The sequence below is a fragment of the Acanthochromis polyacanthus genome, chromosome 6 (genome assembly GCF_021347895.1).
Source record: "Acanthochromis polyacanthus isolate Apoly-LR-REF ecotype Palm Island chromosome 6, KAUST_Apoly_ChrSc, whole genome shotgun sequence".
NCBI lineage: Eukaryota > Metazoa > Chordata > Actinopteri > Pomacentridae > Acanthochromis > Acanthochromis polyacanthus.
The window spans coordinates 18,858,818-18,885,003 of NC_067118.1; the positions used below are offsets into that span (position 1 = coordinate 18,858,818).

Below are 26,186 nucleotides of genomic sequence, written 5' to 3' on the forward strand. Positions count from 1 at the left end.
TTTTGACTGAAATATGAGATGCAACATTCATCATTAAATTCAGATAACCAAGTCCCTCTATTAAAGTCACTTATCTAATGTCATATACTCTGCTATGAAGACATGCTTCAAAATTTCCATTTTGTTAATATCAGAGGAGCGATACCAGTGATAAAGTAATGGCCTGATAAAATTCCATGTTTTGTCTCTATAATGAAACTGCCATCATTTTGAGTTTTTGGAATCGGAAGAAGGGCTGCTTTAATAAAGGCATCCTGTTTCTATTAAATGGGCTATTCCATCTTTTAACATCCACCAGAGCTGCAGAGGGATACAATATGACAGTGTTTCTAATACAGGCCTCTTTCTGCCAGCATGCCTCACTCATTACCTATTTTAGTGCATTCATTAGAAAATAAGGGTCATGGTAAGGGCATTCGCAGCACTGGAAGGTGTTTGTGTGGCATTCAGAACCTATCAATTACAAAGGCCTCTGTTCGCTCTCTCAGCCTCTCTTGAGAACTCTCTCTCCGCCAAGCAAACACACAAATGCACACGAGTGCACAAAGAAACACTTTTCCGAGTTGGAGACACAGCTAGGACTATTGTGCCTCACCATGTAAATTAGTTGTTTACTTCTGTTCCCTCTCACACTTGCTCGCATCATTAGCCACCTAAATATAACAACCGGCTGCCACCAATTTCCATCATACAATCTCATTTCAGTGGTAATGACAGAGTACATACACCAATAAACTGAGACCCTAAACCAAGGTGAATGTCAGTGTTGCGACAAGAATACTCATGAGGAGAAAAATGTAATTTGTTGTTTGGATTTTTTTCCCCCTCTAGTTTCCTTTGAGGTTTTTCTTCCCACTTACAATCGCTCTATTAATTATGCTATTCTGTATGCTAATATGGCCTGGCAATGCCTGGTCATTTGGGCTACATCAATTTCAGTCAGGATTTCACAGGGATCAATCTTTGCACGGAGGTCTATGATAGAGAGAGGACAGAATGAATGTGAGAGAGCAGACTAAAGATACAAGGACAGAGAGGTCTCTACCTCCTAATTACTTTTGTTTGAAGCGTATGATAGTTAATTAATCTACAGTGTTGTTGTGTTGTTCAGGAGAGCCACTTGATTCATAGCACTTTCAATTAGGAGCCTTACAGGGAAGGAAGGTTCACTCACTGTGTTATATATTATGACGGGCATCTCATTACAACTATGGCTGTTTGACAAATCAATGGAGACATGAAGGGAAATCCTATAGAGTACACGTTCCAAGTCTAATCAGAAAGAATAATGTGATTTTATGATAGACTAACGATTAAATCATGAATGTTAAACCAATCAAAGCTCATTGTTTTCAATTTGATGATGTCAGACAGTAGTTTATAGTTGTGAATTTTAATAAAAACGTGTATTTGTATAAATGCTGTCTTTCTGCGAGATAAAAGCAGCCATGCAAGCAAATAACTATCTGTTTTTAGCACTTGGAAACATAATGCACTGTTCTGAGAGTCAGTCTAAATGTGTAGTTTTAGAAAGCTTTAAACAAAAAAAAAAAGAAGGCATGAACTAGTATCTGACCTCTGCAGCATGGATTTGAAGGTTTTGCATTATTTGAGTCAAGCCAATAGATAAATTTACTTATTAACCATATCCAAGTCACTTAGTATTGAATATCTGCCAATACCAAGCCCCAAACTGATAACATTTTCCTTACAGTTGCAGTCAGTATACCTCAAGTAAGAAACCGTTATTAAATCCAATGTATATTCTCAACAAGAAAAAAGTGTTCATCAAAGCTACGCCCTCACATTATTTGTATTTTCAGTGTAGCATTATTTTTAGTTGCTATAATAAACAAGTAAACAATGTAAAATATGCCTTTACGAATAGTTTGCAATTCCATTAGTGCTGCATTAATGGCGTAAAACTAGAGCACTCAGATATAATCACAATTCCACTTTAAAGAGGTGTAATAGATTGACTTTCACATTCACAGTCACAGCACACTTGGTGCAGTGTTACAATAAAACCAGCATACTGAAATGGTAACAGCAGTCACAGCTGGTAAAATACCTCATAGGTGGTCGTGATCCTTGTTGTAAAGCCCAGGTGCTGCGTATAAAGCGCCACTATGATTTAAATCACGTGCAAACAGTCAACTTATGGTACTTCTGTCTTGTCACACAAAAACTCCTAAAAATGTCGAAAACTTGTGTTTTCTACTAAAGCGATGGGCTGCTCATCCAGCACGATGAATGTGTACACCTTTTGGCCTTGTCAGTGTCTTGTAAATAGTTCTCTCTCCTTTTTTAAAGTCTCCTACAAGATTAAAACTGAGGGATACTAACAGCTAGACAATTGATTAACAATCACCAGTTATTATGATTACACTATACCATGCAGTATGTTCTATGGGATGTCTTGGACATTTTTTTGAGTGAAGGCTTTACAAATGCAGCTTGAATTCTAAATATTTCACTAGTAACTGATGAAGTCTGTGTGCGCCAGTCTGTTTTTTTCATATCTCAACAACCATTCATCTCTTCTACTTTACAGCTGATTTTGCTCATCAGCTATAGACCATCTCTTCTTTGGAACATGGCAACAGCTTAATGGATTGCCTCTCTCATAGGCAGGAAAAGTGCAGGTAGAACAGACCGACCAAGTCAGTGAAAACTACAACTGTCACCCCAATACATTATGCAGTAGTTACCGTGCTGCACAGAGGGACAGCAAATCAGCCCAATGATCATCATGCACTCACACAAATGCAAAGTCTAATTCACACACTTTCAAAAAATGGCTGCATATGCATCTATTATGGTTGCAGTCTGAAAACTCTCTTTGGCAGTTATGGCCACCTGCTTACTTTCACCTTCACCCTGAACTTCTCTGTAACAATGCTTATTTAAACAATGACTTGTGCAAAGATTTGAAGTCATTGTCAGGTTTATATAGTGGTAGTTGGTTTTAAAGGCCACTAAAAGTCTTACCACAACATTTACTGCAAACATCTTAAACTCCCAGCAAAAGAGGTGTCAATAGACACAGCTGCTGATTTTGACCTCTCCAAGACCTACTCCTTTCATCATCATAGTGTGGATCTCCAGCAACAGCTTTCCCTAAGAATTACAATCAGATCAAGACCTAGACTTGCCAAACTTTACAGAAGAGAAGAACCTCCACAGTGGTTTTTCACATCTCTGTAAAAGTCTGTCTCTTTGGAGTGTGTCTGCTTTGCCAAGGCCACGGTTTCACTGCTAGGCTGGGTTATCTCCCCTACTGTTTCTCCTACTGCTCAGTGGGGTCAAAGGTTAATTTATCAATTCCCTGGGTGAGATGGGACACAATGGGAAACAATTTGCTCTCCTCGGCAGAGCTGGGGAGTCCCACCGGATGTATGGAACTTAATCATTACAGACAGAGAGATGGGAGGGCTTTTTGTATTTTGAATGTCGGAAATCAAACAAAGAGCAGAGAAACGGATAAGGTTCCTTTTTCTTTCAGCTTCTCCTTGTTTTATTCTCTTGTCCTGTATGACATGGACCTATGTCTTTCTTGCTCTCTCTCCCCATCTCTTCCTCTTGTTTGCATTTCCTATCTCTCACTCAGAGACAAGAGAGGTTCAAGAGCGCAGGCAGGAAAATCAATCAAGATTGGATTGATAGTGTAAACTGACAGGCCAAAGAAGCAGCAAACCGTGATACATGAACAGATTAGGACTGAGTGTGTCTGCAGGAAACCGGTGTGACTACACATTGCAGAAAACTAGAAGCTGGAGAAGTAGGAAATGCACACATCTTCAATAATTTAAATTAGGACACTCAGCAATTTATGTTTTTTTTTTTGACAAATCAAAATTGTGACAGTTGTAGGTTGTTAAAGAAGTAGCTTTCAGTCATTATCTACAACATATGGAACAGAAATGCTATATTTTGCTCATTAGTTATGAGTGATTTCTCAGAATACTGAGAAAATTGACAGCTAAGTGAACGAAGCTGTGAATGTCTATGGCAATATATTATATGCAAAACCATTTTTGCTAACATAAACCAGTGACCCTTAGCAATTCGTGTCCTGTTTCTGAAACATCCGAATACAATGAGATAGTGTTTGAGTTCATTAATGCAATAGGAAGCTTCTCTCTTTTTTAAAAAAATGTAAATTATGAGGTAAATGTTTTTTGAACAATAAAATTGCTGAAGAATAATGAACACTGGCATTTCGATGGGTTCTTATAAGCCTCGCTTTCAATATGCAACACTGTAGAAAGTCTGCAACCAGGTCCAAAATCTCCGTGGAAAATAATGGCACGATTTACAGCACAATGAACAACTCTTGAAACTGGAAAGATGAGTGATAGAAACGGAGGTAAAACAAGAGACATAAACAGGCATTTACAACAAAGACCAGTTGAGATCAGCTAGTTGCAGTGCTTGAAGTAGTCCACAACCAGGGCTTTTCAGAGCATGTGTACAGACAATTTTCACTGTTTCTGTGGAATCCATTGATCTCAAATGTTTTATCAGGGAGACAAATGGTAACCGCTGCTGGTGATGGTATGCAAGTGAACAACAGGTTAATGATGTATCTCCCAGTTTTCACTGCTTGCCTCAACAAGTCACACTACTAAACACAGTGACATGCTTTCAGCTGCAGCCTTTGTGAAGGATCCTGTTACTACTGACTCATTGAAATATGTGACTGACCTTCATGCTCTTTCTCTGAAGCACCAGTTTTCTTCATCTTTTGGGGGTTTTCATGAAAAGAGGAAAGATGGTTCCTCAAGCCCAGGATGTCCACAAACTTGTGGCAGTTATCTGCTCCCTCTGGTCCAATCATCCCATGGTCCAGGACCTTCAGAGCACTGGTTCGAGACATTTTCTTTTCTCTGGAATCAAGACAAAGAAACAAGCAATATGCAGATTTACAGTAACAATGGCTGTGTCTCTTACATGGCAATTGAAAAGCAGTTCATATGCCGATAATGAAATCTCACAGTTGTGCATCTGCTCAAGAAAAGTGGCATTCATCAGGCTGAAACAAATTATTTACAAAAACATGTGATGTTAAGAGAGCTTGATAGAACTCATTTGAAACACTTAAAAACCTTATTGAAAAAGCAAGAAAAATGGAGAATAAGGAGGAGAAAAGTCCTTGCATAAAGCTATTGCTAAGAAAATTTCATTAGTTTTATATTAGACAGTACTGTTAGCCCAGTATATAACAAGTCTATGTGAATCCATTAATTATTTAAAATGCATAATTTATAATAAGTATTTATTCAACAAATAAACTCTAATATACAGTAGGTATGTGTCTGTTTTAGATCAACAAAGCATTGCCATTATGAGGGGACCAGTAGTGCCCTGCTCTGTCTACACCCCTTCCCTCCCACTCCACACTTCTTGTGTGTGGAAATGTAGCTGTCTGTCAAAGTGTCACTTCCTCCATTCCAACCAATGACAGATGACAGTGTTATTTCAGAGGAAGGACACATATTTCAGGCAGTAGTGTCTGGTTCTGTAGACAGACATATACATGATAGACAGCTGTGGAGGGCACAGGGGAACGACACGAAGGGTGCTTTCTGAAGAGAAACTAAGGCAATTGAGGTGGTCGACAGCTGATTTAACTCAACATACTGGTGTACTAAAGTTTACTGCTGTCACTCCAAAATGGATTGTGGATCGTGTTAGAGGATATTGGAAATCTAAATCACTCAAAGATGGATCCTACCTGAAGAGTTTATTAACCTGTGTACAGTTCAAAATACTGACCAAACACTCAGATGTGTCCACATCAAATGGCTACATCCAATTAGAAAAAGAAAGGGAGCTCTACTTCGAAAACTCACGAAAATCGATGCACTTAAAACTCTATGAGATTATTATCTGGTTGTCGGACATGCCTTTGGCACATCTTAGGTTCCCGTTGCAGAGCCTAGTCTGACAAACAATTAGCTGTCTGCTTATATAGCATAAAGCTGAAGAACTAAAATAGAGTTTTGATGAAGTGTCTCAGTGAGTAGAGCGGTTTTGTTTTTTTAACTTTTATTCCACTCCCTATGTTTTTGTTATTTTGCGGCTATATTGTGTCTTGGTTAAGAAGCAGGAGCTGCTCTGAGCCCAGCGGCGCTCTTTGTCGTCATCATCAAAACCCCAACTGAGGTGACATCTAATGGAATGATGAAGTTTATCCCTCCAGTAGAGTTCCAGAGACTTGGAAAACATATGCAAAGGTTCACTAAAGCGGTCAGGCAGCATAAAGAAACTTTATGTTGATTTTCCTTTAATTTGTGACCTGTCTGTATATCCCAAAGCTGCTTTGGTTGGCCATGATGGAAAGAGGAAGGAGGAAAATTGTGTGATCTGAAGGGATCTGGTATTTAAGCTTGAATGAGTCAGTGTATTCCGTACAAAGAATAACTGCAGCCACTGAAGCTTGTTTGTATGCATTTGTGCAGAGCAACATTGCAGGCTCAATAGCTGCATATACTCTCTGAATAAATGTTGATACCACAGGAAGACGTGTGAATGCTCAGCTTGGGCTGCATGTGTTTCCACCCAGAAGTTTCTGTTGATAGTGGTAACATACAATAATTCATTCTGCTGCTTTTCAGCTTATGTTGAAATTACTGGTGCAATAAATGTCTGCATAGTAACAGGGCTGCTTTCAGTAAGAAGCAGAAAGACAAATGCTTACATCATTACTTTTCTGTACAGAAAAAAAGTGATGAAATGTGATTACTGGGGTACATGACTACTTCAAAGAGATTTTGCATTTAAATATAATCCAAAAAATGCAATTTGCAACTATCGCATTAAACTTTGATAAACTAATATGGAGATAGTATGAAGAGCTGAAAACACGTCTGATAGCTTCTGCAGTAGGATTGTTCATTAATATGATAAATCCTATGTGTTTGTGTCATTCTCTAACAAACATCATGTATTTTACCTAACTTTGGGCCTGTTATAGAAAACACCATTCATTTTAAAGACCACACTGCCAAAGTCATATCTTGCTCTGTTCTTGTACCTCCTATGCATTTTTTCTGTCTTTATCTTCTTTCTTCCCTGGTGGAAGATTTAATAGAAAAGGATTTCTGCATTTCAATAATGAGGTATCGATCGAAGCCTTAAATCTACGTGTCCAGCGATGTGATCATTAGTGCACAGGTGCAGCAGCTGTGAAGGTTCATAAATGCGTGTAATGTTTCTTTATGACTCTTAAGGTCACATCTCTGCCTTGCTGCGCTTCACCAAGTGTTGATTGATTGAACTGGCACCCTCACCAGGCAACAGAAGAGATGGATGTACAGCATGAGGGAAGGAAACAAAGTTCTGTACTGAGATGTGAATGCCAGACTGTATATCAGGGATTTCCATTACAGAATATGTACAGGTGGGTACGGAAAGTATTCAGACCCACTTCAATTTTCCACTCTGTTATATTGCAGCCATATCCTAAAATCATTCAACTTCATTTATTCCTCATTAATGTACACACAGCACACCCATATTGACAGAAAAACACAGACTGTAGACATTTTTGAAGATTTATTAAACAAGTTTTGACACTAACGTGTCTATGTCCCCCGCCGAAGACATGGTATTTGAAAGTCACAGTCAACAAATGCTCGGTGTGACCTTGAAAATTATGCGAAGGTCACCCAAATTGACTGGTGTCAGGGGATCATCCTAATAACATGTTGACATCAAGTTTGACGAAGATCCCGACAATTCCTTCATGAGATATCGCGCAGACAAGGATGCGGAACGTACGGACGGATGGACGGAGGCGAATACTAGGTCCCCCTCTTCGCACGTTCGCGCAGCGGGGGACAAAAAGAAAAACTGAAATATCACATGGTCATAAGTAGCCAGACCCTGTGCTCAGTATTGAGTAGAAGCACCCTTTTCAGCTCGTATAGCCATGAGTCTTTTTGGGAATGATGCAACAAGTTTTTCACACCTAGATTTGGGGATCTTCTGCATCCTCCTTACAGATCCTTCATTTCTGTCAGGTTGGATGGTGAACGTTGGTGGACAGCCATTTTGAGGGTCTCTCCAGAGATGCTCAATTGGGTTTAAGTCAGGGCTCTGGCTGGGCAGTCAAGAACAGTCACAGAGTTGTTGCAAAGCCACTTTCATTATTTTGGCTATGCCGCTTTGGTCATTGAAAACCAAAGCGTGTTGAAAGGTGAACCGTTGGCCAGTCTGAGATCCTGAGCACTTTGGAAAAGGTTTCATCCCAGGACTTGGCTGCATTCATCTTTCCTTCAATTGCAACCAGTCGTCCCATCTCTGCTGCTGAAAGCACCCCTACAGCATGATGCTGCCACCACCATGTTTCACTATAGGATTTATTGGGCAGATGATGAGCAGTGCCTGGTTTCTCCACACATACAGCTTAGAATTAAGATAAAAAACAGTTCTATCTGGTCTCATCAGATCAGAGAGTCTTATTTCTCATAGTCTGGGAGTCTTTCATGTGTTTTTTGACAAACTCCAATTGGGCTATCATGTGACTTGCGCTAAAGAGAGGTTTCCATTGGGCCGCTCTGCCATAAAGAATCGACTGGTTGAGGGCTGCAGTGATGGTTAACTTTCCTCCATCTCCCCACTGCATCTCTGCAGCTCAGCCACAGTGATCTTTGGGTTCTTCTTTACCTCTCTCACCAAGGCTCTTTTTTCCCGATTACACAGTCTGGCCAGACAACCAGCTCTAGGAAGAATTCTCGTCCCAAACGGATTATGGAGTCCATTGTGCTTTTAGGAACTTTAAGTGCTGAAATTATTTTGTAACCTTGGCCAGATCTGTGCGTTACCACAATTCTGTGTCTGACCTCTTCAGGCAGTTTTTTCAACCTCATTCTCATTTGCTCTGACATGCACTGTGAGGTGTAAGTCTTATATAGGCAGGTGTGTGCTTTTCCTAAAGTCCAGTCAATACAATTAAACACAGCTGGACTCCAATTAAGGTGTAGAGCTATCTTGAGGATGATCAGAAGAAATGGACAGCACCTGAGTTAAATACATGAGTGTCACAGCAAAGGGTCTGACTACTTATGGGCATGTGATATTTCAGTTTTTCGTTTTTAATAAATCTGCAAAAATGTCTACAATTCTGTGTTGTTCTGTCAATATGGGGTGCTGTGTGTACACTGAGACGAAATGAAGTTAAATGGTTTTAGCAAATGGCTGCAATATAACAAAGAGTGAAAAATTTAAGTGGATCTGAATACTTTCCATACCCACTGAATATAGCACTGAATGCTTACTTCTCATAGTTCCACCCTGCTGTAGCACTTTAGCATGTTACACAGTATATGACACCAGAACACACAGGAAACTGAAGAGCTTTTCAAAAACATATCTTTTAAATGACACAGATTACCGATTTAACATTTAACAGTAGTATTGCAACAGATATTTTCTTGTATCAAAAAATGACGGCAAGTAAATGGCATGTAACGTCATCGTATTCTGCTCAAAGAGTGCTTACATAGAAGGTCTTTGTTTGCATTTAAGTGATACGACTTAGATGAACTGAAAACAACTGACGCACCCACTCAAAGTTACATAATCTACAACAAGATGTAGACAGGACTGAAATTCTGAATACGTTAAGGCTACTTGTAACGTAGTTAGTGTAACATGAGACTGTTGTGCTGTTTGGCAGCTGACACTGAGGTTTCAGAAACCATAAGTTTCCTCAAGCAACGTGCTTTTCAAAACAAATCTATGAGGACATTGTCACAGTTCTCTGTTCAGTCAAGATTTTCAGATAGAGGATTCTGCTTGTGCACAAAACCTGGGTATCTTTTATTTTGTAACAAAACAAAAATGTTTTTAAATATTAACATAAAACTTTGCAACTGCCTTTCCATATTTTAACCTCTAATAAGCATACTTAATATTATTACCTAGCCAAAATACAATATACTACCAGTCAAAAGTTTTAGAATTCCCTCATTTTTTTTATTGAACTTCAAGTAGTTCAAGTCCAATGAATAGCTTGAAATGGTACAAAGAGAAGTCATGAACTGCCAGAGGTTACACAAACTGAAAAATAATGCATATTTAAGAACTATAGAAAAGCCTTCTGCAGCAATGGAGGTTGATCAACCCTTAAAGTTGGTGTGACCAATTCCTATAGGTGTCCCAACTTTTCTTGATTACTTACAATCCCCTCTGTCTGCATAAAATGAGTTTTAGAACACATCATGGCACCATACCCTACAGAGTATTATCTGAACAATATTGTATTTTAGAAAGTAGTGTGTTGCTATAAAAATGACGAGGAAAAGGCAATTAACAATAGAAGAGAGACAGAGCATCGTAACACTTAAATGTAGGTCTTTCCTACAGAGAAACTGTGAAGAAAGTCAAGGTGTCAGTGAGTACAGTTCTCTTCACCATCAAAAGGTAATCAGAAACTGGAGGAAACTTTGACAAGAACAGGTCTGGAAGACCCAAAGCCACAACAGAATCAGAAGTCAAGTTTCTGAGAGTCAACAGCTTGGTGACAGGTGGTTCCCAGGACAACAGCTTCAAGCAGAGCTTAATAGTGGTCATAGTAAGAAGTCTCAGTTTCAACTGTGAAGAGAAGACTTGGAGTTGTGGGTTTGACAGGTGGAGCTGCAGAAAGAAAGTCATTGCTAAGACATCAGAATAAGAAAATGAGGCTTGTCTGGGCCATGAAACACCATCAATGGACTACTGGAGACTGGAATAAGGTATTATGTATCAATGAATCAAAATTAGAAATCCTTGGTTCATCACGCAGGATTTTTATACGCCATCGAGTCAGTGAAAGGATGGTTGGATGTTGGGTGTTTTACTGCATGTATGGATGGATGTGACTCTTTCAAACATGGAGGAGGAAGTGTGATGGTCTGAGGCTGTTTGTTGGATCCAGGGTTGGTGACTTCTACAAAGTGAGAGGAACCCTGAACCTAAACAGCTACTACAGCATTCTGCAGCACCATGCAGTACCCTCTGGTATGTTCCTAGTTGATCAGGGGTTCATCCTACAGCAAGATAATGACCCAAAACATAAGTCCAAATGTTGACAGAACTACCTTAGGCAAAAAGAACAAGACAATAAGCTTGAAAACATGCAGTGTCCAGCGCAGTCTCCAGACTTAAACCCCATGGATCTGGTTTAGGATGAACTGGACAGAAGAGTGAAAACAAAGCAACCTACAAGTGCCACACATTTGTGGGAACTTCTGCAACAGAGTTAGGAAGAATATTTGATTTCCATTGTTGAAAGAATCAGACGAGTGTTCGGCTATCATATCTACCTAAGTTTTTTGTTGTTTTAGGAATGCAGCACTTATTTGTTAGTTACTGATGATCAGAAATCCGTGTTATGCATGTATATATGGATATCAAATCGCATGACCTAAATATGTAGCGAGCGACGGGAATTGATGGGACTCGGAAACACCCCCACAACTTAATCAAGTTTCCCTTGTATCATTTCTAGTGGATACGTCCAGATCCACAAGTCCAAAGCCGTCGATGTGTAGTAGGATCACAATCATGTGATCATCAGCAGGCAGCTGACATAGTGTTCGCTTGTTCATTGTTACTCCATTACGTTCCTTGGCAGAGTAACAATGTAAAGCTGGATATTGCATAACATGTGCCCTTGAATACGGAGCCCCCTAGGGGACATCCTTCCTGAAAGGAGCGCTCGTTTTGTCAACGTTTCTACTGACCAAACCGCGACTGTTTCTCTGAATGTATAAAAAGCGCACCGTCCCGCGCGTGGTCCCACTGAACAAAAACGAGCGCTCCTTTTAGCTTCATGCTGGCGTGCAAACCGAAGCAGTCCAACTGCGATAAATACAGAAAGGGCTAATGTGACTTGAGATCAGCAGAGTTCAGAACAATAGACGAAGCACAGTGGTATTCATTAAAATAATTATTTACCGTTTGGCGTGTAATGTCCCAAGGTGATGATCAGCTGGTGTGCCAGGCAAAGCAAACCTCCAAACTAAGTTTGGACAGGAAGTAGTACCGTAGGAATCCGTCCTCTGACTCCCCTGCTGCACGCTCAACAGACTGACTGAGTGACACTGCTCGGGCCCAAGACGGAGTTCGACTTTGAACGCGGAGTTCGTTTTTAAACGCGGAGTTCGACTTTGAACGCGAACTCCGTCTTTGAAAAACAACTTGTCAACAGCAAAAATGACAAAAGTGTTCCTTAAAAAAATAAACGCGGAGGGCAAAAATGACAAAAGTGTTCCTTAAAAATAAACGCGGAGGGATAAAACACAAACGCGGAGGAGAGAAAGTACAACGCGAAGGAAAAAAAACACAAACGCGAAGGAATAAAATACAAACGCGGAGGAGAAAAAGTACAACAGGAAGGGATATAACACAAACAGGAAGGATGTCCCCTAGGGGGCTCCGTACTTGAATGCAAGATGGAGACGAAAAGTTGAAAGATCACCTAGCTATGTCTTTTTGAGTTATCTCAAGTAAGCCAGCAAAGTTGTCCCCTACAAAACCTTAATCTCATGAGGTCATATTTCAGTCTAGCCCAAGATGGCAGATGGGCTGACCACCAGGCATACCAAACAACAATATGTGTAGAAAATTTAAGTGTGTCATGGCATTACTTTTACTGAGAAGCCTCACCTAAGCATGAGATTCATTAGCTGAAGCCCTTCTCCTCTGAGGAAGCGGTCCCGATTGGTGGGAAGCATGAGGCAAGAACATAGACCGTCAAACAAGTTCTCCATCATTTCCTGTTCTTCAGCTGTCGACGGGTTATGGCGCTTGAACACCTGAGATGGAAGGAAGGAAAAGAAAGCACTGAGTGAGGATGTATTTACAAAGCATGCACTGGTATGCACATGCCTATGCATGAGTGTTAAACAAAAAGTTCTAAGACTGTTTGTGGAGATCACGTCTCTTAATTCATCTATTGGAGAATGCAAAGGCGATGTTAATTGTAAGATTAAAGAATGGGTAAAATTAGCTCAGTGTTAAGACTGGCTTGGACATGAATGCACAAGTGAGAGCACCAGAGTTTGCTGCCTAAATTTCTATCTCGGGTGTGGAAAAGCTCACAGTATAATTACGTTTTACTCCTATGTGCCTCAAGAGGATGGTGAGTGAATATGAAGGGTAGTGAGCAGAGCAAACTAAAAATAGTGTCTAAAAAGCTTACAGATAGCTGCTGCAGTAACACATCAATGCCATCCATCTCACCCAGTAGCTCTCTGGTATCTGTGGAAGACAAAGAAAGAGAGAGGAAGATTCAGAGACAAAAATGGAGAAAAGGACAGGAGAGACATAATATTGACATGACTGCCAAAAAAAAAGATATTTGGGGAGCGGTCCGACAGACATAAAACAATTTTTAAAAAAGATCAAGTGGATTGGTAAAGAAAACAAAAGAGAAATGGGAAGGAGAGAGGCTTCAGAGGCATGCAAAAGATCAGAAATACTGACGAGCACATCAGACATGAGGGACGTCCAGAGAGCCAGAAAATGAGGACATTGAAAAATATATCCTAACAAGTTTTTCTATGTAGACTTGAGTATCACACAACACAGTCGTGCTTCTGAGTGGCCACAAATGAAACGCACTGAAATATTGTAAAATTACATGAGGACGTGGCATGACGAACACCCACGTTTACAAAAACAACAATAGCTTGTGCTTTGCATTTGTTACTCTGTCTAGGTTATGTAAACAAAAGCTGAAATTCATTTGAAAAATGTAACTAATCAAAAGCATCTTGAGTAACATGGATGAGATGCTGCATCTTGTCTTATATTAAACTCAACAGTACGACGTGATAATTACATGCAATTTCCATTCATTTCCTAAATAGAAACTGTGTGGCTTATTCTTATTTCAAAATGCTGATTTAAAATATGGTACCTTTTTTGTGCAGGCACTTTCTTCAGTGCAAAACAACATTTTTCAGATTTCGATTTTATTCTATATTAGAAGGCCAGGTGAGAGAAGATGAATGGAGGCAGCACCAGTGAGGAGGAGGGGAGTGAGTGTAAAATGAGACACAACTCCCACTGAATATCAATGTGGCTCGTACCATTAATGAGAATCTGTCCAGTTACTTGATAGTCCTATGGCTATCTGAGGATTTTACCACGTTTGTAGTAAGGGAGGCTACAACAGAAAAGACATCAAAGCTACAAGGAGATACAGTTTAGAACATGAAAGGTGACATAAAATCCAAATGTGACTAAATAAAATGAGGAATAAAAGACAAAGGAAGGAAATAGGGGGTGATAAAAGGAGGAAAGAATAAATCTGTGAAAGGAAGGGAAGTGACAAATGGAAGGAGTGATAACAGAAAGGCAGGCATGAAAAGAGTGGAGAAAGACACAAAGAGGTAGGACTGTGATGGAACATGCCTGAGCCAAGATGAGTAGAAAAAGGAAAGGAGGGGATGAAAAGAGAGAAAAGAGGGTGGGAGAATGTGAAAAATAAACTAGCATCATTTGGAATCTGCAAACCATTTACTGAGACACACTTACTGTCATTGTTTTGCAGCAAGATGGCCAGAATTTCACTGCAGTACAGCTTGTTAGCATCAAACGGCATCTTTGCCTGAGAGGGAGAGAAAAAGAGACCAAATTCTAATTACCACTGGTCTCAAGAAACTGTTCTCCAGAGAATTTAGAAAACCACCATGTGTTCTATCAGAAAATCTGCATTTTTTTAACCTTGAGCAGAGATTCTGCAATATATATTGTATAAATTAGTGGGATGCAACCACAGCAGTTCGAAACACATTTATTCATTCATAACAACTCTGAGTGTTGAGTGAATATACAGGGAAAAAATGACTTCTAGAAGACCATAGCTAGGGCTAAAACAGTTCCTTGAATTATTCGAGCAGTTCGATGGCTAAAATTCCTTGAGCCAAAAATCTCTGAATTGAGGCTTCGTTTAGACCATTACATACTAGACCTCAGGTCACTAACTAGTAGACCACAGGCCGAGTCCGGACTCAGACTTCATCCTATACGAACCCAGACCTATAATGAATAAACTGATTATGAGTTGGCAGGATACTTTTATTTTAATTGATGCACACTTTTCAAGTGTTTACGGCATTTAGCAGATCGGAAACTGAACTACGAAGGCACTTTAACATAGTCAGACTTTTCTTGAGTGGGCTCGACAAAAACTAAAACCTCAATCAGAGTTAACAGGTATGAAGGTGGTTTTCAACTTTCTTTGTTAACTCAGATTTTCTGCTTCAAACTCGTCACACAAACAAGAGTTTTAAAGCTTCATTTGACTTGTTTTCTGCACTAAATGAACCAATCACAAACAGGTTGTTTTGATGGAGAACAACAAGGAACATAAGAGTTTAAGACAGCAAAAAGCTCCTACGGGAAATTATATAATACAGGAATGCTGGTAGAAAACTGTTAAACATGTGTGATTATATTTAATTTACTGACCAATGCAGCTGATTATTTCTAACAGACAGCTGCGCAATGAAATGATCAAACTTGACATTGTATTGAAGTGCATGTAGGTCTGACACTGCCTCATAATGAAGGAAATTACTTAAATTTGTGGCCAAATCAAAGTGAAACTAATGTCACTGATTGAATATTCTCTGTAATAAATACTAATAAATAATTCTGTTTTCTTATTTGTGTTCTATCAGCTGCAATACCAGCAGTTTAAACAAACCAAACATAAAAACACATTTATGCAATTTCTGCATCACAAACTAAATACATGAAGGTTCCCATGGCTTTGAGTTTTAGTTGAATGCCCTGTACTATACTGCATGTGTACAATACACCACTGATGATGTGTCGTGTTCCACCAGGACGGTTATTTCTGCTGCACAGCGCACTCACTCCCACTTTTAATGCTGTAACATGCATGCCAAGTGTGGAATCTGATTATTCTACTAATCGGCATAATAAATCGATAGAATATCCAATTGCCAAAATAATCAATAGCTGCAGCTCTAAACATAATTTATACTAAGTGGAACTAGTTATGGAACAGAAGGTTATGCGATAAACGAGGACACAACTGAAAATATTTATTATTAGATTAATTTGGTTATTTTCTTGATATATTGATTCTTGTTTGATCTAGATTATCTCAGAAAACACCAACACAAAAAAAGCCAACCCTGGCTTCTCAGAGGTCAAGGCAATGCCATAAAATGTCTTGTTTTGACCAACCAAACTAAAACCAAAAATATATTAAATTCAATACAGCATAAAGACTGTGAAAAGCAATACATTTTTAATGTCTGAGAAGATTAAATGACCACATTAAAATTTCCATTTAAAAAGCATATCGCATTTACCTTTATGGGCTTATAATTATATTTATGAGGCAAACTACAATATTTTTACATGCTGTACTTTTCAAAAAACACACTAGACATTACTGCAGCACATCTTCTGACTTTCTGTCTGAAACGCTCAATTTTAGTTCCTGTAACTCCTCCTAAAAAGTCCAGTCTGTTCTAATTGGTCAGCTGGACAGAGCAAAGCAAAAACTCTGGTTATAGACTACAACCTCCAGACTTATGAGTGTCTAGAGTATCGATGAGACTTTTTACATGTGCAAAAAAAGCCATAACAATCTGTAGGAAAGGGAAAACACCAAAGCATAATATGGGCTCTTCAAATACTGACAGATGAACAATTAATTGAATAAAAAAAGCCAATTAATTTTCTATCAATCGGATCATTTAAGTGATTAACTGATGCAAGTTTGAAAATGACAATACTTTGCAAAGTTCTTACCTTGATTCTCTTGAGCAGCCACTGCATAAGTCCCTGCTGGGCTGCCTCGGTGCACAGGCCTGGTCTGAACTCGGCCATATTTTCTGTGATAGCTGAAGAAGATGTTAAGTGTCAGAAATCAAAATTTGACATTTAAGGTGTATGTGCACCCTGCTAAAGCATCCTTGAGAAAGTTTCTATCAATGCTCCTGCTCGAGATCAAATAAGTTGGGGTGGCTGTACCAAATTTCAGAAGTCCAATCAATATCAAAACTGATCTTATTAAGCGGATGTGGTATCAGCCAGACAGCATGACAAATCCACATTAAATAGTTTCTCCCTCGCTGTTTTTCTCTCATTTTATGACATCCAGTGCTTCCACAAGCACAAACAACTTTTACATACTCTGTGTTGTTGTGTCTGCCTTAGCACCTAAAAACACCTGAGTGGTCTTTAATCTAAGGCCAATATCAAAACCTTCAATCAGGAAAAATTAACTTTTTTCTGTGAAATTTGACAGTCGTCTTTTTATAGAGGGTTTGTCTGGTTTTTGTCCCAGCTTCTTCTAATATTTTCATTAGGAAGCTGTCGCTGGCTGTTACTTGATGTCTTTATGAGAGCACTGAAGCAAAAGAGGATGGAGAGAGGGGAGACTGTGGGATGGTGATGAAAGGAGAGGAAGACTAAGAGGAGGGAGGGGAGAGGAAAAGCAGAAGGGAGGAAACAGGGGTGGAATGACAAGCCAAAGATGCAGCATGGAAAGCTGAGGGAACCAGGGACCTGAGAAGGGAGAGAATGAGTAGATAACGAGATCATAAAAGGAAGAGAGGGTTGTGAGAGGATTAAAAAAAATTAATAAAACAAAACAGCAACATCTGGAGAGAAGGGCTGGAGATGACAAAGAAATGATAGAGTTGAAGTGGAAGGATACTGAAGGAGAGAGGAAGGGCCTTTATCAGTGGTTCAAACAGAGCAGGCAGACAGAATCCTGGAGGACAGCAGGCTCAGAGCAGAGAGCAGCCAAGGCAGACAAAAGGCTTATTCAAGCTTGGAGGGCTCCCCTGGTAGCTCACACAGATACACACACAAATAAACTAGAACAGGCAATGCACAAGCACTGCTGCCACGATATAACCCTCATACACAGAGCCAAACACACCTAAACAGGCCTCCTGACACCCGGCCTCAATCTGGCAAAAAAGAAAATATCATCTCAGCACACTCATTCAACACAAAAAGAGCTGAGAGGCAGTAATGTCTGATTCATGTGAGGCTAAATACAGAGACCATGACTTTTCAAGCTATCTGCTAAACCTTGCTCTCTCCAGGACCTTGTCTACACTTATTGCTGTCAAAAACTGATTCTCCATGACTAATGCCAGAGCTGAGTGAGTGTTTTAAAACACCTAAAATGAGACATTGACGGCTTCCTTTCACAGTCACTGAAAATGTCACAGACCCTTCCCAACAGGCAACAGCTGAACGAATATAATAGAAAGTTAGTTTACACCCTCTGCGTGATGTCAAACCCGAGCCTGTGGGAGATCCCTGTCACTGCACTGCCCAAAGCTCTAACAAGGGTTCAAACACACCTTGAAGGCAAACCTCCCTCTGGAGGTGCCTGTCATGTTTCACTACAAGTAAACGAGACAGGGTTTATCAATTATTCTTGCTCAGAACATTCAAATTTTTCAGAGCTTCTATTTCTATCCAAGCATGTTTTTTTAATACAGTGTACTTATATACAGAGCACCTGTAGTGTGCAGTGAATGTCACAGATTTCTCCCAGATATTTGTCCGACATGTTTTGAATATGAAATACACACGTGGACAAAATTGTTGGTACCCCTCAGTTAAAGAAGGAAAAACCCACAATTCTCACTGAAATCACTTGAAACTCACAAAAGTAACAATAAATAAAAATTTATTGAAAATTAAATAATCAAAATCAGCCATCACTTTTGAATTGTTGATTAACATAATTATTTAAAAAAAACAAACTAATGAAATAGGGCTGGACAAAAATGATGGTACCCATAACTTAATATTTTGTTGCACAACCTTTTGAGGCAATCACTGCAATTAAACGATTTCTGTATTTGTCAATGAGCGTTCTGCAGCTGTCAACAGGTATTTTGGCCCACTCCTCATGAGCAAACAGCTCCAGTTGTCTCAGGTTTGATGGGTGTCTTCTCCAAATGGCATGTTTCAGCTCCTTCCACATATGTTCAATGGGATTCAGATCTGGGCTCATAGAAGGCCACTTTAGAATAGTCCAACGCTTTTCTCTCAGCCATTCTTGGGTGTTTTTGGCTGTGTGTTTTGGATCGTTGTCCTGTTGGAAGACCCATGACCTGCGACTGAGACCAAGCTTTCTGACACTAGGCAGCACATTTCTCTCCAGAATGCCTTGATAGTCTTCAGATTTCATCGTACCTTGCACACTTTCAAGACACCCTGTGCCAGATGCAGCAAAGCAGCCCCAAAACATTACTGAGCCTCCTCCATGTTTCACCATAGGGACAGTGTTCTTTTCTTCGTATGCTTGGTTTTTGAGTCTATCAACATAGAGTTGATGTGCCTTACCAAAAAGCTCCAGTTTGGTCTCATCTGTCCAAAGGACATTCTCCCAGAAGCTTTGTGGCTTGTCAACATGCATTTTTGCAAATTCCAGTCTGGCTTTTTTATGAGTTTTTTTCAGCAGTGGTGTCCTCCTTGGTCGTCTCCCATGAAGTCCACTTTGGCTCAAACAACGACGAATGGTGCGATCTGACACTGATGTACCTTGGCCTTGGAGTTCACCTTTAATTTCTTTGGAGGTTGCTCTGGGCTCTTTGGATACAATTCCAACGATCCGTCTCTTCAATTTGTCATCAATTTTCCTCTTGCGGCCACGTCCAGGGAGGTTGGCTACTGTCCCGTGGGTCTTGAACTTCTGAATAATATGAGCCACTGTTGTCACAGGAACTTCAAGCTGTTTAGAGATGGTCTTATAGCCTTTACCTTTAAGATGCTTGTCTATAATTTTTTTTCGGATATCCTGGGACAATTCTCTCCTTCGCTTTCTGTTGTCCATGTTCAGTGTGGTACACACCTTTTCACCAAACAGCAGGGTGACTACTTGTCTCCCTTTAAATAGGCAGACTGACTGATTATGAGTTTGGAAACACCTGTGATGTCAATTAAATGACACACCTGAGTTAATCATGTCACTCTGGTCAAATAGTTTTCAATCTTTTATAGAGGTACCATCATTTTTGTCCAGGCCTGTTTCATTAGTTTGTTTTTTTAAATAATTATGTTAATCAACAATTCAAAAGTAATGGCTGTTTTTGATTATTTAATTTTCAATAAATTTTTATTTATTGTTACTTTTGTGAGTTTCAAGTGATTTCAGTGAGAATTGTGGGTTTTTCCTTCTTTAACTGAGGGGTACCAACAATTTTGTCCACGTGTGTAATTCACAGGACTGCAGCAACTGCTGTGCCTTGGAGTCTTTAATGGTTGTCCTACTCACAGGGATACGCGCTGACAGCGACTGAGGAACTGAGATGTATAGTCACATGGAAACATTTCAGCAACTCTGAGCAAATCATACATTTGCTGTGTTTTCATGATTTCTGAGGTGAAGATGTAAATACAACACCTGCAGCCATAATAACAAGAAAAATACCCATAGAGCGCAGCACTACACCAAGGCTGTTCAGTCGTTGAATGGTTTCCAACAGGTAAGTCCCGATAAGTCCGCAGTGGTTGATTTGGAATAGGATTGCAATCATGTGATCATCAGCAGACACCTGACGTAGTGTTTACTTGTCGTCATAGTTACAGTGACGCCGTGGTGCTATCTGGTGCTATATACAGAAATTTTTAACAAATCCATGAATCCAGACTATAAGAAGCATCGCTGCCAAAATTTAATCACTTGGTCCTTGTGTCATTTCTAACCTTCCCTGAAGATTTCATCTAAATCCATTAGTCTGTTTCTGCATAATGTTGCACACAGGCAAATGAACAGAAGTACAAACACACAGCAATCGTCACATAACTCCACCACATTCCTTGGCGCAGTAATGAGGATTTCTTCAATGTTGATACAGTTACTTATTTAAAATTGAGAAGAAATTAAACCGTGACATTTGAAAAAATTCAGGAATGCTAAAACTTTGAGAAACTGACAGTAGGCTGGTTTCATAAAGGGCTGACACACAGGTGAGAGATGTCAGGTTAACAACTGGTGCATGCTGGCCCTTAAATCACCTACTGACTATCCAAATACATTACTGTACTTTACAGTTCCTGAAACCACGGTGTGATAGTGTTAAATTATGACACTTGATGAACTGACCAACAAAAATGGCATCAGTTTGAAAAAAATGGGCATATTTGGTACGAAATTAATATATTCTGACTTTAATCATTTAAACTGCAATGTATGTAAATAAGACAAATATATCTGTAATTTAAATAAATATGACAATGTAGCATTAATCAATTCTAAGACACTTCTTGTACTGCTACTTCCCTCCCTGAACAACAGGACAGACAGGCTCTATAAAAACAGTTCAATATTTCATTCCTGGCGCCTGCTTTGTTTGGCCACTCTCATCGGTCTAGGATTCAGTTCAAAACATGATGAATGTTTGAATGCAGCAAGCCAGGTTTTTCAACTATTTGATTCAGATGTATTTTGCGTACATTGGACAGGTGACAGTGAAATGACTATTGGACACTGTTGGTGTCCTTCTGTAACTATTTCAGTCAATCCATCTATTCCAGCATTTACCTACAGAGTCTGCTCTGCTTAGTAATGTAAGGAGGAAATTTATCCAGTATTTACGCAAACCCAAAAGCTGAAAATGTGTGTGTCTCAGTGAATTTGGACAAAACTGATTACAGGAATAAAATGTGGAACTATTTCGCTTTCAAAGACAAAACACTTTCTAGTGGTGCTTTTACTGACAACTCCAGTTGATCACAGTAAGTGTTTTGTTTATGCTGATGGCAGTTTCATTTAGAATAATCAAAGAGTGGAGTGTTATTGCTACAACCTTGGTGTACATTTCCTTACCCAGTGTGTTGTAGATGCCATCAGCTTCCTCTTTCACCTGCTCATCCAGCCGCTCCATGTTCTGCACCAGCAAGGCCACCACCTGACCTTCCAACTATAGACACACAAAGATGAAGCTGAAATCAAAGCTTATATTCATATTAGTTGATGATCATGATGAATTAACCCTCTTCAACAAATTGCTGTAGTGCCTGGTTGCACCACCAGGAACAAAATACTGCAGCTCCATTGCTATGTTTAATCCTGTAGTGACTCAAAGAGGTGGTCACTCACTCTGCAAGCAATTCCACGTTGGCAAGACAGGAAGCAATGTGGAGGTCTAACTAGCAACGAACCACCAAGACATGAGACTTCTGTGGGGTCGCCCTGAAACTATGTGCCAACCAACTGGCAGGAGTTTTTAGGGATACTGTCTCTGCAGCTTTCTACAGTCACCGTCAGCCTTAAAACCTTCATTGTTGTGCCTGTGCCTAAAAAAGTCAGCGATCACCTGCTGGAACAATGACCACCCGGTCACTCTGACTCCAGTGATTATGAAATGCTTTGAGAGCATCGTCCGAAAGCACATCAAGGACATCATCCCTGCTGGTCTGGATCAATATCAGTTTGCCTACAGGGAGAACAGATCAACAGAGGACGTAGTCTCCACGACACTTCACATGGCCCTGACCCACCTGCAGCTTTCGAACACCTATGTGAAGATGATATTTGTGGACTTCAGTTCAGCTTTTAATATGGTGTGCCTGGACAAGCTGACACTGAAGCTCCACAACCTGGGACTGTCCACATTGCCGTGTTACTGGGTTGGGGACTTCCTCACTAACAGGCCTCAGGTGGTGAGAATGGGAGACAGTACATTCTCCTGAGCACAGAGACACCACAGGGCTGCATGCTCAGCCCATCCCTCTTCACTCTATTCACCAGTGATTGTTCTTCCATCCACTCCACAAACACGGTCATGAAGTTTGCTGATGACACCAGCGTAGTGGGTCTCATATCTCAGAGAGGAGATCCAGCACCTTATTCGGTGGTGCTCAGACAACAATCTTGTTCTGAACAAGGGCAAGACCAAGGAGGTCATTGTGGACTACAGGAGGTCCAGGAGGACAGAGCACACACCTGGTCACCTAGTGAAGAAGGCTCAACAAAGATTCTTCATCCTTAGGAAGCTGAAACATGCTGGTCTCTCCCCTCAGCTCATGACAAATGTCTACAGAGCCACAATAGAAAGCATCTTCTGTATCACTGCAACAGCATGGTAGGGCACCTGCACAGCTCAGAACAGAAAGAACTTAGCCCAGGTGGTAACAGCACAGGGGATTGTGGGAAGTCCTCTTCCTGACTTGGACTCAACATTACACGGGCGGGGTCCAGAGGAAAGCCCGGCTTATCACCAGCGACCCCACCAACCCAGGAAATGGATCGTTTGATCCACTTCCCTCAGGTAACCAGTACAAAAACATAAAAACTCAAACTACCAGATTGAAAAACAGTTTTTATCCCAAACAGCTTTTATCCCAGAGCTGATCCTGTCCACCCCCCCACCCCACACACAAACAGACACATTATGTACAATAAAGAACTGAGCCTTGCACTGGATTGCACTTTACCACTCATTATACTGCTCATTTTGCACTAATTCAGTTTACATATCTTTTGAGTACAGTGAACCCTCGCTATAACGCGGTTCACCTTTCACGGCTTCGCTGTTTCACGGATTATTTTTTTTTGCGCAGTTTTTTTATGCTTTTTTTAAACAGTGCATTGTGTTCTGCATCCTGATTGCCTAAGGGACTGACCAACGTGAACAGTCTCCGCGCCTCGTCTCCTCTGCCATACAGGCCAGCGCTGCCTGCTGTGGAGTGCTGGATCATTTCTCTCCTTGATCTCCATGTAGTGAGACACCCTGAAAGACGGAGCAGCCTTATTCTTTTCCCCCGCCGTCAACCGGACAGTGGACGTGGTCCCCAGCCGTCTCTGGCCACCGCAGCCGCGTTCCCCAGGAGAAGAGCGCCGGCGCGAGCCTTCCCCACCCCCGACTGCTCCAGTTGATTCAGCCGGCCCGCACTCTGAGGCAAGAGTACCGCCGCGGCGTCCACCTGGCTGCAACTGCAGCGCTCCCCCAAGTGCAGTATTGTATAATATATGTAAAAAAATAAAGCTGACTACTTCATGGACTTCTTTTTGGAATGTAACCCCCGCGATAAACGAGGGTTCACTGTATTTTATTGTGTGCCTTTTTCTATTTGTAATTTACACCTGGGGGTCACCAGTTGAAATTTTGATTCTTGATTGATTTTTTTGATCAAAGGCTTCTGGCTCACCTACTAAAGCCAAATCGTAGTTTACAAGTACAGTTGTAGCGTTGCCACTTTTGCAGCAAATATAATACTGGATCGTTTGGATTCAAAAATGGCTTTTTCTGAGAGAAATGTCCAGTACACCACAATAGTTTAAATTATTAGCTGATTACTGATCGATGACGTAATCAACTATCAAAACAAGAAAACTGGTTAAAACTTCCATTCGTAGTTCTGATTGTTTAACCTCTGACCTGACTTTTTAACCACAGGCCAAGACTTTTCATTCTGATCAAGGGACTGTTGTGTAATATGAAGCACCACGGTCACTTTCAAATCTCTCAATGTCAATGTTTTCACTTTGAAGTTTGTGTGTTAAATCTTTCTCTTTAAATTATTGTTTAAAGTGACACTAAAGAAGAAACTGACACTTCACAAAGAGAAAAAATACAGAGGGCTACAAAAATGACAGAGTCATAGTTCACTTTTAAATCTCGGTCTTGGCAGTAGAAAGTGACTGCTTCTCTGAAAATGCCCACGTTATCAGTCAAGTCAAGATTGGAGACTCATAGCCAAACAAAGCTTGTGGGGTGCCAACCGGCTGGATAAAAGTACTATTACAGACGAAAGAAGACGGACAGTCGACACAGATGTATGAGCCACCAGAGACTGTCGTGGATCATTTTGATTTATCTTATCAAGGATACCACCTGGCCTTCTGGCAGCAAGGACAGAGGAGCTGTGAGCATTACAGCAAAGAGGGGAGACAAATGGATTCAACCAACCCTTGCTGCCCTGAAACCATTTCCCCTGGAAGTAGCTGTAAAGAAGTGTGAGGTTTGTGGGCGCTCCATTGCATGGTAAATGGACTGCATTTGTATAATGCTTTTATACTGAGAGTGCTGCATAGCCACCTGAGCTACTACTGTCACATAAGAGGCCAATTCACACAGGCACACAGCTTTCCAAGAATCTTTGATATATGTCCATCTGGCTCTATGATTCTTCATGTCAGACAATAACCAGGCAGCTAGTCAACAAAAGTAAAGCCTCAGAGAAATGTACTCTTTAGATGCAACACTGCATATTTAGCATACAGTGGATATGGAAAGTATTCAGACCCCTTGAAATTTTTCACTCTGTGTCATTGCAGCCATTTGCTAAAATTAAAAAAGTTAATTTTATTTCTCATTAATGTACACTCAGTACCTCATCTTGACAGAAAAAAAACCTGAAATGTAGAAATTTTTGGAAATTTATTAAAAAAAGAAAAACTGAAATATCACATGGTCATAAGTATTCAGACCCTGTGCTCAGTATTGAGTAGAAGCACCCTTTTCAGCTAGTACAGCCATGAGTCTTCTTAAGAATGACGCAACAAGTTTTTCACACCTGGATTTGGGGATCCTCTGCCATTCTTCCTAGCAGATCCTCTCCAGTTCTGTCAGGTTGGATGATGAACGGTGGTGGACAGCCATTTTGAGGTCTCTCCAGAGATGCTCCATTGGGTTTAGGTCAGGGCTCTGGCTGGGCCAGTCAAGAACGGTCACAGAGTTGTTCTGAAGCCACTCCTTTGTTATTTTAGCTGTGTGCTTAGGGTCATTGTCCTGTTGAAAGGTGAACCTTCCACCCAGTCTGAGGTCCTGAGCACTCTGGAAGAGGTTTTCCTCCAGGATATCTCTGTACTTGGCCGCATTCATCCTTCCTTCAATTGCAACCAGTCGTCCTGTCCCTGCAGCTGAAAAACACCCCCACAACATGCTGCTCCTACCAGAGGGCTGCAGTGATAGTTGACTTTGTGGAACTTTCTCCTATCTCCCAACTGCATCTCTGGAGCTCAGCCACAGTGATCTTTGGGTTCTTCTTTACCTCTCTCACCAAGGCTCTTCTCCCACCATTGCTCAGTTTGGCTGGACGGCCAGGTCTAGGAAGAGTTGCGCTCGTCCCAAACTTCTTCCATTTGAGGATTATGGAGGCCACTGTGCTCTGAGGAACCTTGAGTGCTGCAGAAATTCTTTTGTAACCTTGGCCAGATCTGTGCCTTGCCA

General features: G+C 40.6%; 1 protein-coding gene across 1 annotated transcript in view; it reads right to left on the reverse strand.

Annotated features, from left to right (window-relative positions):
* ctnnbl1 (catenin, beta like 1) overlaps positions 1 to 26,186 on the reverse strand; it is an 86,864-nt gene that overhangs the window by 50,415 nt on the left and 10,263 nt on the right. Inside the window, exons 6-11 of the mRNA XM_051949794.1 lie at positions 21,839 to 21,932; positions 16,789 to 16,880; positions 14,533 to 14,605; positions 13,193 to 13,251; positions 12,658 to 12,806; positions 4,708 to 4,889 (exon numbers count right to left, since the gene is read on the reverse strand). Of these exons, the coding sequence (XP_051805754.1) occupies positions 4,708 to 4,889; positions 12,658 to 12,806; positions 13,193 to 13,251; positions 14,533 to 14,605; positions 16,789 to 16,880; positions 21,839 to 21,932 (649 nt within the window). The remainder of the gene's footprint in view (positions 1 to 4,707; positions 4,890 to 12,657; positions 12,807 to 13,192; positions 13,252 to 14,532; positions 14,606 to 16,788; positions 16,881 to 21,838; positions 21,933 to 26,186) is intronic.